At 38.1% G+C, this 16,430-nt stretch overlaps 2 protein-coding genes across 2 annotated transcripts; both read left to right on the forward strand.

Annotated features, from left to right (window-relative positions):
- The first annotated feature begins 12,007 nt into the window (after positions 1-12,007).
- LOC106313736 (pentatricopeptide repeat-containing protein At4g04370) lies at positions 12,008-14,289 on the forward strand. Its single transcript, XM_013751634.1, has one exon. It carries the CDS (start codon positions 12,041-12,043, stop codon positions 14,219-14,221), a length of 2,181 nt encoding a protein of 726 aa, XP_013607088.1. The 5' UTR covers positions 12,008-12,040; the 3' UTR covers positions 14,222-14,289.
- A 17-nt stretch (positions 14,290-14,306) lies between these two features.
- Positions 14,307-15,208, forward strand: LOC106313737. Its single transcript, XM_013751635.1, has 3 exons — positions 14,307-14,591; positions 14,682-14,705; positions 14,781-15,208. The coding sequence occupies exons 1-3, from the start codon at positions 14,405-14,407 to the stop codon at positions 15,104-15,106; spliced, it is 537 nt and encodes a 178-aa protein (XP_013607089.1). The 5' UTR covers positions 14,307-14,404; the 3' UTR covers positions 15,107-15,208.
- Positions 15,209-16,430: the final 1,222 nt, after the last annotated feature.

Here is a 16,430-nt window from a genome sequence, read left to right on the forward strand (position 1 = left end):
TGAATGTTTCCTTCACTGTCCATCCAGACCCATCCACATCCACTAAATTGAGCAGAGGCTGTACAAGATCCATCTAACAAGCAAATATTACCCAATCTTATGACTTGAGGTTCCTCAATATTGTTATCTTGTACCACTGGTTGTACCACTTCGTTCGCATCAAACCAGGCTTGACATTCACTTTCTGCATGTCGTACTAGCTCCAAAGGATCTCCGTCGATCCCCCTGAAAAGTTTGTCATTCCTAGTCTTCCAAATGTACCAAATTAGCTAGGGATAAGGATCTCTGTCTGTTCTGGTTCGATAATACTGTTTTCCCTCCAGAATAGGTAATCCATATTTGTGTAGACGCTTGGTAGTGGAAATATATCTGGGCTCGTTGGAGTCGATGATAAGGAAAAAACTTGTAGAGCAGGTGGGCACTCAAATATTGTATGGGTTACAGATTCTTCTAGTTCTCCACATCTCGAACAGTAGTTATCACATCTCATATTGCGTCTTGCTAAGTTTCTCGTTACTGCCACATGACCAGTTAATAATTGCCATATAAGATGACATATCTTCTTTGGCGCCTTTAACTTCCAAGCAAATGCTTGAAGCTTAGTGATACTCGGCTCCAAGACTTCCTTCTCCTCCTCTGTCTTTAATAAATTCTGAGCCACCCAATATCCAGACTTAACCGTGTATTGGCTATTCCTTGTGTAGTTCCAACATAATGACGATGAGTTGAGCTTATGGCCAAACTCCTTATAAGTGGTATGTCATCAATGTTGACATAGTTCTCCAATAGATCAACATCCCAATCCCTCGATCCCTGATTAATGAGGTCGCTAACTCTCATATTAGGATGCATTACTGGCGCAACAAGGATAGCTGGTCTCGCATGGGTCGTTGGAATCCACAGATCCTCCCATACCTTGACTTCATAACCTGAATGTATCTTCTGTCTGATTCCCAGTAATAACAACTTCCCTGCAGCAGAAATGTTAGTCCACACATACGATGGGCTGCTAGCAGAGTTTACTCTGAGTGGTGAACTCAATCTATAGTATCTTCCCCTCAAAACCCGGGCAACCAAAGATTCAGGGAATTGAACTAGCCTCCATAATTGTTTTGACAATAGTGCCAAATTGAATTCATGGATCATACGAAAACCAATGCCGCCCTCCTCTCTTGGTAAACAAACTTTTTCCCATTTCGCCCAGTGTATTCCTCTTTTTGGTGGATTTGAACTCCACCAGAATTGAGCAATGGCACTTGCTAGGTTTTCACATATCTCCAAATGGAGCAGGAAAGTAGACATAACGTAAGTCGGAAGAGCTAGCAGAATGGATTTAATCAACACTTCCTTTCCTCCTTTTGAGAGCCATCTACCTGTCCAGCCATTCACTCTATGCATCAACTTATCCTTTAGAAATGCAAAAGGTTTACAATTGGAGCCACTTATGTCTTCCGGGATACCTAGGTAAGTTCCCATTCCTCCTTCGTTTTGTATTCCCAGTGCATCTTTGATCTCTTGTCTAATAGTTGCATTAATTCTCTTACCAAAGAGTAAGGATGATTTGTCAAAGTTGATACATTGGCCAGATGCTTTACCATACTTCCTGACTACTTTCATTACTTCTTCACATTCACGGGGATCCGCCTTACAGAAGAAAAGGCTATCATCAGCAAATAGAAGGTGGGATACCGAAGGACACGCGCGTGTGACGCGCATCCTCGTTATCTTCCCTTGGCTCTCTACATGATTGAGAAGGCTAGCGAGCGCTTACGTGCATAGAATAAAAATGAAAGGAGACAAAGGATCTCATTGGCGTAGGCCTCTACCAGGAACAATATTTCCTCTTGGCTGTCCATTCATGAGTACCTTATATTTCACCGACGTAATGCATCGCATTGTCCAGGTGATCCATGTTTCCGAAAAACCCATCTTACGCAAGACAGCTTCAATAAATGACCATTCCATCCTGTCATATGCTTTGCTCATGTCTGTCTTAATGGCCATCCTTTTATTGCTTCAACTTGGTTTAATTCTCAGAGCTTGGAACATTTCTTGAGCAATCATAATATTGTCTGAAATCTGTCTTCCAGCAACAAAAGCTGACTGGGTCTCCGATATCAAGCGTGGTAGCACTTTCTTCAATATTTGGCATAAGACCTTAGAGATTATCTTGCAGCTTAAGTTACACAAGCTAATGGGTATAAATTGAGTCATTTCATTAGGCTTTGTTGTCTTTGGGATGAGACATATATTCGTATTATTCAGTCCATTCGCCACCGTTCCCTCAAAAAGGAATTTACTAACCATAAGAGTTAAATCCTCCTTTACAATATCCCAAAATTTCTGATAGAAAAGTGCAGGCCTTTTCTGGATGCATAGCAAAAAGCGCTAATTTGACCTCCCATTCAGTGACTGGAGCTGTAAGGTTGTCATTCATTGCCCAATTGATCGTCGTAAGGACTTGAGCCAGTGCCTCTTCAATGTCCTCTGGGTTAGATGATTCAAAGATCTGCCTAAAATTGCTAGTAGCAATGACTACTAATCCATCTTCATCCTCAACTATATTTCCATTTGCACCAGGAGCTGCGTGATTTTATTCCTTGCTCTTCTTTGCTTTGTTAAGGCATGAAATTTTTTTGTATTTCTGTCTCCTTCTCTCAGCCAAAACACTCTACTCTGCTGTTTCCAGAACATTTCTTTTGCTTTAAGAGCATCAGAGAGATCCTTCAACGCTGCTGCAATTTTCTCAGTTGTAGCATTATCCTCTGCGTACAGACCCTCCACTTTTTCTTTAAGCTCCTCCACTAATTTCGCCGAGTTAACATTATGTTGTTTCCTCCATTCGCTCAAAGATTTTCAGCAGCTAGAAATATGTTCCATAATAGTTGCATTGGGATGGAGATCAATAGATTTCCATCCCCCAAGAATGACTTGCCGTAGCTCCTAATTATCCAGGCATCTTTTATCAAACTTGAACTTTTTTTATCGCCTCACTGGCTTTATGCAAGAATCGGACGATAATCTGATCCCCATAACCTCATATACTTCACAGTCGAGTGGGGAAACTTCTCATGCCAATCCGCATTTCCTACTGCTCTGTCTAAGCGACATCGAACAGTTGTTCTTCCTGCTCTCTTTCCTACCCATGAGAGCATGTTTCACGTGAAAGGAAACTCTAGCATCCCACAATCATTAAGCATCTGCTTAAAGGGCAGGAATGAACTATCAGGACGTTGTCTCCCCCCTTCTTTCTCATTGTGACACGTAATTTCATTAAAATCTCTTATCAGGAACCAAGGTCCAGTTCTTGTTGTTGAGAAACGCGTAAGACGTTCCCAAACTTGATCTCGTCTTTCTAGTACAGGATCCCCATAAACAAACGTCATATAGACTTTTATTCCATCAATGACTGCCTCAATGTCAATCATACGGTTATTTGAAAATAAAACATTAACTTGAAATTCATCCATAAAAAATAAAGTTAAACCTCCGCTGAGTCCAAGTAGCTCAACAGTAAAAAAATGATCAAATTATAAGTCGGCCTGAATGTTTTGCAACAACAGCCTTCTGTTCTTCGTCTCAGAAAGGAACACAAGTCCTGGGTGATGCTTCTGACACATCTCCGTAAGGCGTCGAACTGTGAGGTCGTTACCTATCCCTCGACAGTTCCAACTGATTGTCTTCATGGATGATGTTTCGATGGGTATTTAGGACCCATCAAACCAACACCTTTTGACGAACCATCTCCCTTAGTTGAAATTTCTCTCGATTTCCTTGATGACTCATGATGACTAGGCCAGCTATGTCTGTTACTGCGAGCAGACGGAGAACCTCGACAGAGGAACCAAATTTTCTTGCTTTGAATGCTTAAAGGGACACACATTTTGGTATCATTCTTCTTACTCTTAGACCTTCCGTAAGAAGTGTCACCAGGATGACGTGATGATTCAAAAATGTTAGAGGAAACATGCCCAGCTTCTATCTCCATAAATCAATGCCCAACAAATCATCATTCTGAACCTCACCTTCCATCATCTCATCATCATGTTTATCAGCTATCTACATATCAGACAAAGCTCCAATGACAAGTGCATCCTCATTTAAATATGACGTTTTGGGTGATAGTGAAAGTGATTGAGCTATCTCTTTAGCTCGAAAGGTAACGTTCGCAGTCAACGCCACCGTGCGCGACGGAGTAACGATCGTTCTAGCTAGCCTCTTTTCTTGTCGCTCTACAACCAGGTCATCATTTCCTTTTGATTCCTGGTGTCCACCAATCTCGCGAGGACCTTCTGTTGATAACTTCCCACTCTGAGTAATGCCACTGCTGTTTAAAGCATTGGTCAGATTATCATTCTCCATCTTCCTTGGCTTTTCAGTCCTCTGCCTTTTGCGCCAAGTAAGCTCTTGCTTGCGGACGTAAGGTCTTGTTCGATACTTAGAGTTACTGTATTGATTGTTACCTGGTCTCCTATCTCGTGTTCGGATAACTCTATCAGAGTGATAATTGGCCTTTTCGCCAGCTAGAGAATGATAGGCCCCATCTCCAGATCGTGAGTGATAAGTCTCAATTTCTTTGTGATACTTCTTTGCACCATCCCGCGAGTTGTATCTCTTGTGGTTATCATCATAACGAGATCTCATCGCATATGACGATTGAGAATGAGATACAAAGTTCGTTTGACCCCTCAGCAGTGGCTGGGTGTTTGTCTGCTCTTGAGGTAGCTGTACCCGATCAAAAATACCAGCTCTTTCAGTATGGTGTCGAGTAGTAGGATCATTAGCCGTCGAAGGACAGTAACCTTTTTTCGTGAGTAAGATATCCACATGTCGTACAGTGCTTAAAAAGCATGTCATACTTGATCTGAATTGTTACATCACCTTCAGGAGCCTCAAGTTTCTTGCTAAACTTAAGAGGCAAGCGAGAATCAATATCAATGAGCATCTGTCCCTCTGACAGCTCGATTGTATCAATATGGCCTAGTCTTTCACCTATCTTCCTCAGGTTTTTAAGTATCCAATAATGAAGAGGAATACCAGACAGCTGAACCCAGAAAGGGATGATCCAGGGGTAATCATCGTATACTATGGGCTCCCATCGAACCAGCACAAACATACAGTAATTGTAGTGGAATGGTCCCTTACTCAAAACCGATTTTAAATCCTCTTCGGAGGTGAAGTTGAACAGGAATCTGCCATTGCCTACGTCATTTGCTGTGATGAGATCCTGCATACCCCATTGTGTGGGCATCGTTTGAATCAGCTTCTCAACATTTTGTTTCTTGGGATTAAGTATTTTGCCGATGAGAGACATAAGGAATTTTTTAATGACATGATCATCTTCCTCTGCGGTTAACTGAATTGGCTCGTCATCATCATACTGAATTCCTTTTCCTTTTAAATCAGCCATATGGGCCGATCCATGCTGAGACAATTGCCTCATTACCAGAGATTGGTTATTCACTCTGTTTCTAGTATGGAGAACAGAGCAAAAGCGAGAGATCGTGTCAACAACGGTCGACAATCATCAGAGAAAACGTTAAGTAACCACCAAACACAGATCGTGTCAACGTTTGAGGCCATCTTGATTGGGGAGTAATTGAGTTTCCAATGAAAATCTCAATACCGCAGATCGGCTTCGATGTCGTGAGAGATACACCAGAGAAGAACGAAAGAGATAATGATCACCGGAGCACCAGCAATGAGGATGTCGTATAGCCAGGTAATCCACACGCCAATGAACGTGTCGATCAGAAAAAGATCAAACCTTCAACGAAAGATTTTGATATGTAGAATCGTCATTTGAGTCACCATGGAAGCCCTAGCCGCTCAATATCAATGCATTTCCAATTATAATTTTGTTTTCTTTTTATTGTTGATAAATTTTTATAGTATACCATTAAAAATTCCCTTGAGTTCAAATATAAATTTTTATCATTATATATGGTTAAATGAATATAGGAGCGTCTGAACCTTAGACACATTCAGCCTATATTCTTTGTTCATTTCAAAATTTAAATTTAAGTATATGCACTATATTTTAAGAGCATATATATTAATCTTTAGTTGTCTAACTCTCATTAGCTGGGTGTTTAAACGCTGATGCTTGTATAAACCTGTTTTCTGGCAGATTATATAAAATCGCAACAGTCATATGATAGGAGGCTTCTTAACAATTATGTGTGTGCCAGCCAAAAAAAACTCATGCGTGTCTACCGACGTTCGAGCTTGTCAAAGTGAGAAGACATTTATTTAGTCATTGTATTTTGTGATAGGTAGAGCATATGAATTTATAAAATATCTTGCAGTTATTGTATTTTGTATGTGTACGTGGATATATGTGTATAAAATACTAAAATAGTTAATACACTACTAAAATACCAACGTTTGTTAGAAAATGAGAAGTTAGTACAAATCATGATATCATTTAACCCGATAAAAAGGTTTAATCATGTCCTCTTGTTATCAACTTATCATATATCCATTTATTATCTTTACTATATAAAATGAACTATTTTCAAGCCTTCTTAGACTGTCTACATAGGATGAAATATTTCTAGCTAATCATTTGTCCTTGTCATCAAGGATTCTTGGGCCATGAATCTGTGTTTTCATTTGGGTTGTGTTTACATTTATTAAACTACTCGAGTCCAACTCATCTCGCCATTTCTGAAACGTGACTCTTCCCAGACTATTCCTCTTCGTCATTACTGATCAATTTCTCAGCACCAAACACTTCGCCGTTACAGTTATCCCTCTTCATTAGTATATTATGCTCTTTAATATTGCTTTAATGGTTTCGTTCCACCTTCCCCTTTCTTTCCTTCTATATAAAGGGCTCCATCTCATTTTCAACCTAATTGAAACTCTGCAGAAACAACTACATTTACCGGCATGAAATCCACTGGATACTCTCCCTCTCCACCGGCAAGTCTTCCGTCACTGTTTCTCTCTCTAATTGAAAATGACGGGCTCAAAGAAGGACGAGGAGGACCATCTTAAAAGAAGGAGGAGATGAAGAATCTACTCCTCCGTGATGATGACAGCCCGAGAAGTAGAAAAAAAATTTTCGATCCAACTTCTTTTGGTATGATTTCTACTGTTTCATATGATCAAATTTCAGTTAAGTTTCAAATTTTGTGTTAGATTGTGGTGACAAAATATGATTTCGGATTTTGAACATATCCTCCAAAATAAATTAAGAGGCTACACGATGGGTTATAAAGTTTTTGATTTTAGCATTGGCCATTTTAATTATGTCGTCATAGCTTACAAGTTCTAACCATTTTTTTTCTTCTCAGTTTTCAAGATCATTGACTTGGATGGATATGGACCTCCACTTAGCAAGTTGAGTGATGAAGAGCTTACCTACTTACAAAAACATTTTTCTCAAGCTTTACCATTTCATTTCATCCTTGGTAATTTTCTTTACCTATTTTTTACCCAACTTCCTCGCCACTTTGTGTGTCTTCTCTATAGTTAAGCTTCAGAGAGAGTTGTGCATAATCATCTTGAAGAATTCATGAGAGAGTGAGGTAACTTGCTCAAACGAGTTCTTTTCACAAAAATAAATCAGTTCATGAGTAGGTTTATAGAATGGGAAGAGATAAGATCATGAAATGGTTCTAATGGTTTATACAAATTGCAACAGAGATTCAACAATACCATTTGTGTTATAAGAAAATTGTCTTTTCTTTGCTTCGAAGCTCATGCAACACAACTGAAGTGGTGAAGATGAGCACCAACACTACTAAAACTTTATATCTATTATTAATATTTAAATAAGTCACTCTTTTGTTTAGCTTATTATGATATTTATATTTTATCTTATAAATAATATTAGATTCATATAATATACTAGCTAATTTTCTATTTATAAAGTAACCACACTACAACGATTACTTTAAACAATATTATGTTATTTTAATTAGACATGTGCTTTGCATATAAAGTATCTGGTCGGTTTGGTTATTATTAAGGTATGTTAGATTATATATATTTTTCTTAATTCAACCATAACCATAATATTATTATTTTTATAAATTTGATTATTTTTGTTAATGCATTTAGTTTAGTTATTTTGTCTTAGATTTGTAAATTTGATAGAATTATATATGATTTGATATATTTTGTATTGAGAATTGAATATAAAAATTAAAGTATTGATCAATTTAAAATTTATAATCTCATGCTTATATATAAATTTTCAAAAGAATTAAATCATAACAATTTAATTAAAAGTTCACTTTCATTTATCAATGTATCTTGAGTCATTCCGTAATTTATATATATAAAGTAAAAAAAATATTATTAAGTTAATTTTTTATTTTTTATAAGAATGTAGATTGATTCGATTAGTCATTTTCAGATATATTGAATTACATATCTCTCTAAACGGAATTAAAATATTTCTGATAATAACAGTATCTTCCCACGAATTAGTGAATTAGGGAGGATTTGAGAGAATAAGAAAAAAATCTTCATAAATTAGAACTCATGGTAAAATTGAAATTCATAATTTTACTGATCTTTTTAGTTGATATATTTTGGTAAAAAAACATATAAGAAAAATGTATGTTTTTTTGAAAATTAATATGCAAAATAAATAAGTGTATCCCAAAAATACTTACATAATTAGAAAAAATCAAATAGTTATTATTTTAGTTTACAAAATAAATATTTTAATAGACGTGTTTAAGTATAAGATAATAAGTTGCTATATTTTCAAAAGAAAGTTATAAATTCATTAAGTTTTAGATAGTTTTAGAAGTAATTAACAATAAACCAAATAATTAACCCAAAAATACTATGTTAATTATTTTGCTTCTGCAAAGCACACATCTCACAACATAAAGTTGTCTTCGCCACAAACTAATCAAAAATTATGAAAATTAAAGCATATAAGTTTTCAACCTTAAACAATATCTTCTAACTACTTTCATTAATATTAGGGAAATTAATCTATGTATATATTGTATATGTGTAAGTAGTTGTGGGGTCCATTATTTTGTGGAGAACCCCTCCAAAATCTCTTAAGGAACCTGATTTTACTTCAACAAGAAGATGGAGAATGGTTCATACAAATTTGTAAAGATAAAACCAGAAATAAAAACAATGGAACCAAAGTCTACGCCACCACAAATCCACAATTTGATTTAACAAAGCCAATTTTTTCGGCATAATTTCTTTCACTAGCCTATGTTCTTTATATGTTGACATCATGTATTGAAATTATTCTTTGCTTAACAAAAATTCTATAATAATTCTTACTTTTATGCTATACCAAGTATAACCACTAACCATCTCTGATCAATTATATAATTTATTTCTCACTCAACCCTATTCAAAATGAGCAATACTAAGTTTACTCTACCATTATGTGCAGATTGGTACTTATATACATGAATTTAGCGTTACAAATAAAATTTACGCCCATATGAAATCATCAACAAAACATTAACAAAATGGAACCCAAAATCTTATTGTACTTTTTCATGTACAAAGTTTGTAGGTTCTTTTGATACAAAATGATGAAACTATCAATAACACATATTCATATTTATCTAAACAGAAAAAAATATAAATACGTAGCGCGAACACGAAACTAGTATTAATAATTTGCTAAGAACATAGAGGCCGTAACACATGCGCCCCCAATTCTTCTCTCCTAGCCCTACCTTCTTCGCAATCCAATTCCCATGTTTTGTTTGCCTCTCCGGCGCCGTTTGGTGCTGTGAGAGGACTCGTCTCGACCCCATCACATCCAATCTTTTCACCGGTGTGGGTGTATGTAGTGAAGTGTTTCCGTTCTGGCCGTCGTTTGCGCAAACGACGATTTTCCTTTATGAGTTGAGAAGATTTTGCGTTCTTTTAGCGATTGAACCACCACTTGTGGCTCCTCATCGCCGCTATGGAAGTCGTCTCTCCTGACTCCGGTCGCACCCTGACTGTGTGGATCCCAACATCGCTTTTGGCCATCTCCTTCAAAAACTTTTGGGTATGCAATGCCTGAGCTTGAGTTCTCAGGAACTCAAACCTGGATGTGATGATGATTTCATTGTCTTTCCACTGGATCAATATTAGGCGGTCTTGTTATTGAGTGATGCATTAATTTAGTTCCTCGTCCCTTTTTTGTTGTTTATATGGTGTCGCTTGTTAGTATGGATTTGATTTCCAGGTTGCATTTAGTCGGCGAATGGAGGTTTTTTGTATTCTTGGATCTTTGAGTCACACTTTGCGGTTGGAGGAGGTAGTAAGACTCGGGAGGTGGTGATGCTGCCCCTTTCTCTTTTCCGACTTAGAGGATGAGTGCGATTGAGTTAGTTGAGCGCTGTTAAACACATGTTGTGTGTTGTCCCATCTTTTGTTGGAACTTGAGTTCAGTTCATTTTCCTAGCTCGGACCTTGAGGGCAAGGATAATCCTTGAGCGGGTTTAATTATGCTCCGAGGAAAAGCAATTTGTTTAGGCAACCGTTTGAATCAGATTCTTGCTAGCGTTGTGTTCTGGTTTGTCGGGTCTCTCCGTTTTTGCTTGTCTCGGCCAATCTATCATCCGATTATTCAAGATTTTATTGTTATTTGTTGTAAGAGATACAAATCTAAGCAAACGAAAGACAGACTCTACCTGCGTTGACTAGTGACCAACTTAGTGTATGTGGATGGTTGAGAAGTTCGAACATTTATTTTGTAGCAGTTAAATTTTTAAGATAAGGCGATAAGATCAAGGAACAGACGACATCACCAAGGACATATTCATAATCATTCTACAGCTTACCTAGCTCGTATGATTAACAAAAAGATAACAAATTGTATCATTTCACTCCAACATGAACCGGAATCACCTCTGTCCCATAGGGAAAAATAGACATTTAAATCCCTAACTATTTGAAATCAGCAAGTTTAATACCAAAGTATTGCTTGCTCGATTTTATTTCCCAACTAATAGTTTTGACTCAGTAAATTAGTGACTAAAAAAGTTAGCTGTTAAATTATAACGACTCTCGTTAGTTTTATATCAATATCATCGCCACTGAACATGAAAAATTCGAAATCCCCAAACTCAAACTTTAACTTTGAGTGGAGACGATTTCCGGTGACGGAAAAGATAATTTTTGGTGATCTCCGTTTCCATGATTAGGCCTGATCTGCTCTCTTATCATCGGAAATCGAATTTCTCATCGCCGGAAATCGTCTTCACTTAAAGTTAGGGTCTAAATTTAGAGATTTTGAGTTTTCCATGTTTAATGGCGAGAGTTGTTTATGACTTAACGGCTGAATTTTTAGTTACTAATTTGTCAAGTCAACTATAGAGAATAAAATTGTGCAAGTAATAATTCGGTATTAAACTTGTTGATTTAAAATAGTTAATTTTTTTAGTCACCAATTTGCCAAGTCAACTATGAAGAATAAAATCGTGCAAGTAATAATTTGGTATTAAACTTGCTGAATTCAAATAATTGAGAATTTAAATGTTCATTTTCTCGTATCCCATATTAGGTTTTTATTTTGATCTCCCTTTGTTTTGTAATGAAAAAGTCTTTTTTGATATTCATGTTTTGGATATTCTCAACTCTTGTAACTGAAATATAGTTGACAAAAAACTCCAAAAAAAAAACAAACAAAAAACAATTTTTTCAAGTGAATTTTTTTGGTTTAGTGTTGATTAAAATAATCTATTAATTTTCTATAAATAAGTTTATAAAAAGGGTACCACAAAAAGACCGTTTGTCATTGTTTCCAATGTACACAATAAACAAAAAGAACAGATATACTTGTTTGTTGTAAAACTATTTTCGTAGTTATTTTATATTTTTTTCTCACTAATAGCATAATAATTCGAATGATTGCAAAAATGATTTCTTCAAAAGAAAAATTCTCTAAAATTTTGCAATTTTATTATATAAAATTAAAAGGTGATATAAAAATATTAAAGGTAGCAAGAAGGCCCACTTCTTACAAATAGCCCGTTAAAATACTAACGATCACCAAACCCAATAATAAAGCACCATTTTGCAACGGTAAGATTCAAATAATGGAGCCATGATCAAACCATCTTCTTTGCTCAACTCCACCAAGACCTTCAACTCTCTCATCAACCATCTCTCATCTCATGGAGCCCACCACCAAGTCCTCTCCACATTCTCCTCCATGCTCGCCAACCGCTTCCTCCCCGACGCTTTCACTTTCCCTAGTCTCCTCAGAGCCTGCGCTTCCCTTCGTTTCCTTTCCTTCGGTCTCTCGCTTCACCAGCAGGTTCTCGTCAATGGGTTATCTTCAGATTCCTACACATCTTCTTCACTCGTCAATCTCTACGCAAAGTTTGGAGCTTTGGATCATGCTCGGAAAGTGTTCGACGAAATGCGTGAGAGAGATGTGGTGCACTGGACTGCGATTATCGGGTGTTACTCACGCGCCGGGTTCGTTGGAGAAGCCTTCTCTTTGGTTAACGAGATGAGATTTGAAGGGATTAAACCGGGTCCGGTTACGTTGCTGGAGATGCTGAGTGGTGTAAAGGAGATTACGGAGTTAAAGTGTTTACACGCGTTTGCTTTGGTTCATGGGTTTGGTTGTGATGTAACTGTGACGAACTCTGTCTTGAATCTGTACTGTAAGTGCGATTGTGTCGTAGATGCTAAGGTTTTGTTTGACCAGATGGAGCAGCGAGACATGGTTTCATGGAACACAATGGTCTCAGGATTTGCTTCTGTTGGTGATATGTCTGAAATCTTGAAGCTTTTGTGTAGAATGAGGGATGTTGGTTTAAGACCTGATCACCAGACGTTTGGAGCCTCACTTTCCGTGAGTGGAGCAATGAGTGATATTGACTTGGGGAGAACGTTACACTGCCAAGTTGTGAAAACTGGTTTCGATGTAGACACGCATCTCAGGACGGCGTTGATGACAATGTACCTAAAGTGCGGAGAGGAGGAAGCTTCGTTTGGAGTTCTCGAAACGATTCCTGAAAAGGATGTTGTTTGCTGGACGGTTATGATATCAGGGCTTGTGAGGTTGGGTAAAGCTGAGAAAGCTATGAATGTTTTTTCAGAAATGTTACATTCAGGAACAGAGCTATCGAGTGAAGCAATAGCTAGTGTTGTAGCAGCTTGTGCACAGTTAGGTTCTCTTGTTCTTGGCGCATCAGTCCATGGTTATGTACTGAGGCAGGGATATAGACTAGACACTCTTGCGTTAAACTCGCTTATTACAATGTACGCAAAGTGCGGTCGTTTGGACAAAAGCTTAGCTCTTTTTGAACTGATGAATGAAAGAGACTTAGTTTCTTGGAATGCAATCATCTCCGGACATGCCCAGAACGGAGATTTGAGCAATGCGTTGTTGTTTTTTACAGAAATGAAGTTCGCAACCGCGCATGGAGTTGATGCGTTGACGGCTGTTTCCCTTTTACAAGCTTGTTCATCCGCTGGAGCTCTAAGGATAGGGAGACTGGTCCACTGCGTTGTAATCCGAAGCTTGGTCCGGACCTGTACATTCATTGATACCGCACTAGTTGATATGTACTTGAAATGCGGCTACTTAGAAGTTGCAAAGAGATGTTTTGATTCGATCTCGAGGAAAGATTTGGTTTCTTGGGGCACACTCATTGCAGGGTATGGTTTTCACGGTGAAGGGGAGGCTGCTATGAAAGTCTACTCAGAGTTTCTTCTCTCTGGAATGGAGCCGAACCACTTGATTTTTCTAGCGGTTCTCTCGTCTTGCAGCCATAACGGAATGGTTCAGCACGGCTTGGAGACGTTCACTTCAATGGTTAGAGACTTTGGTGTTGAACCGAATCACGAACACCTCGCTTGCGTGGTTGATCTTCTATGCCGAGCCAAAAGAGTAGAAGAGGCGTTTAAGTTCTACAACGAGAATTTTACAAAGCCATCGATCGATGTCTTGGGTATAATACTTGATGCTTGTCGTGCAAATGGAGAAACAGAGGTGGAAAATGTAGTTTGTCGGGATATGATTGAGTTGAAGCCGGTAGACGCTGGGCATTACGTCAGGCTTGCACATTCTTTCGCCGCCATGAGGAGATGGGAGGATGTGAGTGAGTCGTGGAAGCAGATGAAGTCTCTCGGCTTGAAAAAGCTCCCCGGATGGAGCAAAATCGTGATGAATGGGAGAACCACAACGTTCTTCATGAGCCATAGTTCGCATTCAGATGAGACTGCGTCTGTGTTGAAGCTTCTTAGCAAGGAAATGAAGCAAATCAAATAATGCAACTGTAATTACATATAGATTATGTAATTACATACATATCCTTTATAGTTGCTAAAAATAGGATCAAGTAAGTTAGCAAGGATCCAATACTTGGGGGAGATTTGAAGGAGATCTGTTACTGGAGACTCTTTCTCAGATTCAAACCAAAGTTAAGGTTTGCATAGAGATAGAAACAGAGAGATGCCCAGAAGGCAGAAGAAAACGGCTAAGGTGGTTACAGGGGTGATGGTACTGTGCATGGTTGCGTACATCGCAGGACCGTCTCTGTATTGGCATCTTAACGAGACCATTGCAGAGTCTCTCCACTCCTCTTGTCCTCCTTGTGTCTGTGACTGTTCTTCTCAGCCTCTCCTCTACATCCCAGATGGTAATCATCATTATCCTTCTCTTTTTTTTTCTTTTTGCAGGTGATAGAAAATAGATTATTAATGTGTTTGATTCATTGTTTCTTCTACAGGATTGAGCAATCATAGCTTCTTGGGTGAGTGTTTACTGGCAAAACCTTTTCTTATAGAGTTACTAAAGACTTATGTTGGTTTCTTATTTCATTGTTAAGATTGTATGAGACGCGAGGAAGGGAGCGAAGAGAACGAGAGTAGTTTCACAGAAATGGTGGCTGAAGAGCTGAAGCTGAGAGAAGCGCAAGCTCAAGAAGACGAATGGCGCGCGGACAGGTTGCTGCTAGATGCTAAGAAAGCGGCGTCTCAGTATCAGAAAGAGGCTGATAAGTGCAGCATGGGGATGGAGACTTGTGAGCAAGCAAGAGAGAAATCAGACGCGACACTAGACGAGCAGAGGAGAGTGTCTTACATGTGGGAGCTTCGAGCTCGGCAAAACGGATGGAAAGAAGGACCTAAAGTTGTTTCCTCTGATGTTATCTAACAATCGGTGAAATCTTTTTTATTGTTTCAATATTTCTGAAACTCTTAGACAGATATTTTAAATTAGCACGAGGGGAAAATGTTGTCCATTTGAAATGGTCAGGATGCCATCTGAAATTGCAAAATGAGTTTTCTTCTTTAAAACCTCTAACGCATTAGTTATAAATTATAATTAGGCAATTCAAATGGTCAGAGAATGCACCATTTGAAATAAAATAGGTTAGATGCAAAACAAGCAAACATAAAATTGAATGATGAACAAAGAGAGAAAAAGGTACAGTTTACTCTCTCAGGCCAGGCATTCTTCATCTAGGAGAACACACTAACAAGTCTCATGAATTTAGCAGGTAACGTCACGTATCATTTACTTCTATTGTTTCTATATTTTTGTAGAGAGATAGAAACAGAGAGATGACAAGAATTGTTATTGAAGATGAAGAAAACATTTTGTTTAACATGTCATCGCTACAATCATATAAAAATGTTGTGTACTGTTAAAATATTACGATTAAGATTAGTTTTTGATGTGGTGTCAGCTTTTGAACGTTCGAAAAAACTGAAGTGTATAAGGTACTAGTTAAGATTCGAGAGAAGATTTGTGAGAATGTGTTGTATATTTCTTATTGCTTACACCACTATATATAGTGGTTCATACAAGGTGGAGTCAAAGGGAGAATTGATTACAAAGATACTCTACATAATGACATGGTCAAACTCATAAAGACTAAGGTTGAATGGGTCTTCCATGTGGCTGGATGTAAACCCCCAATGGACTCTAGTCTTGAACTTGTATGGTCTAAGTTATGGACCATCATAACATTTCCCCTTGGATGCCATAACTATATAGGGTTTGTAACATGCTAATGTTGCCTCATTAAAACCTCTCCCGGAAAATCCAAAACCCAATGTGGTAAAAAGGGAAACCAGAGAAAGGAAAAAGAGTACAACTCACATTACTCCCCCTGATTTGGACATCACTGAAGGTCATTGAGTCTACGCGTGTCAATCTTGTTGCGTGAACTTCCTGAATGTGCAAGAGGGCAATGATTTGGTGAAGAGGTCGGCTGAGTTTTCACTAGACTGGATCTGAAGGACGTTGACCTCTCCAGTTTTCTGCAACTCATGGATAAAGAAGAACTTGGGTAGAATACGTTTGGTTCGGTCACCTTTGATATACCTGTCTTTGAGTTGAACAATGCAAGCTGCATTATCTTCATATATGATGGTCGGACCTGTTGGGTCGCATATGGACGCATAATGTGGTCCTATACCTTTTGTTCAAAGATGAACTTCGATCTTATAGCTTATCTTTATGATAGCTTATT

This window comes from Brassica oleracea, chromosome C9 (assembly GCF_000695525.1).
Source record: "Brassica oleracea var. oleracea cultivar TO1000 chromosome C9, BOL, whole genome shotgun sequence".
Classification (NCBI taxonomy): domain Eukaryota; kingdom Viridiplantae; phylum Streptophyta; class Magnoliopsida; order Brassicales; family Brassicaceae; genus Brassica; species Brassica oleracea.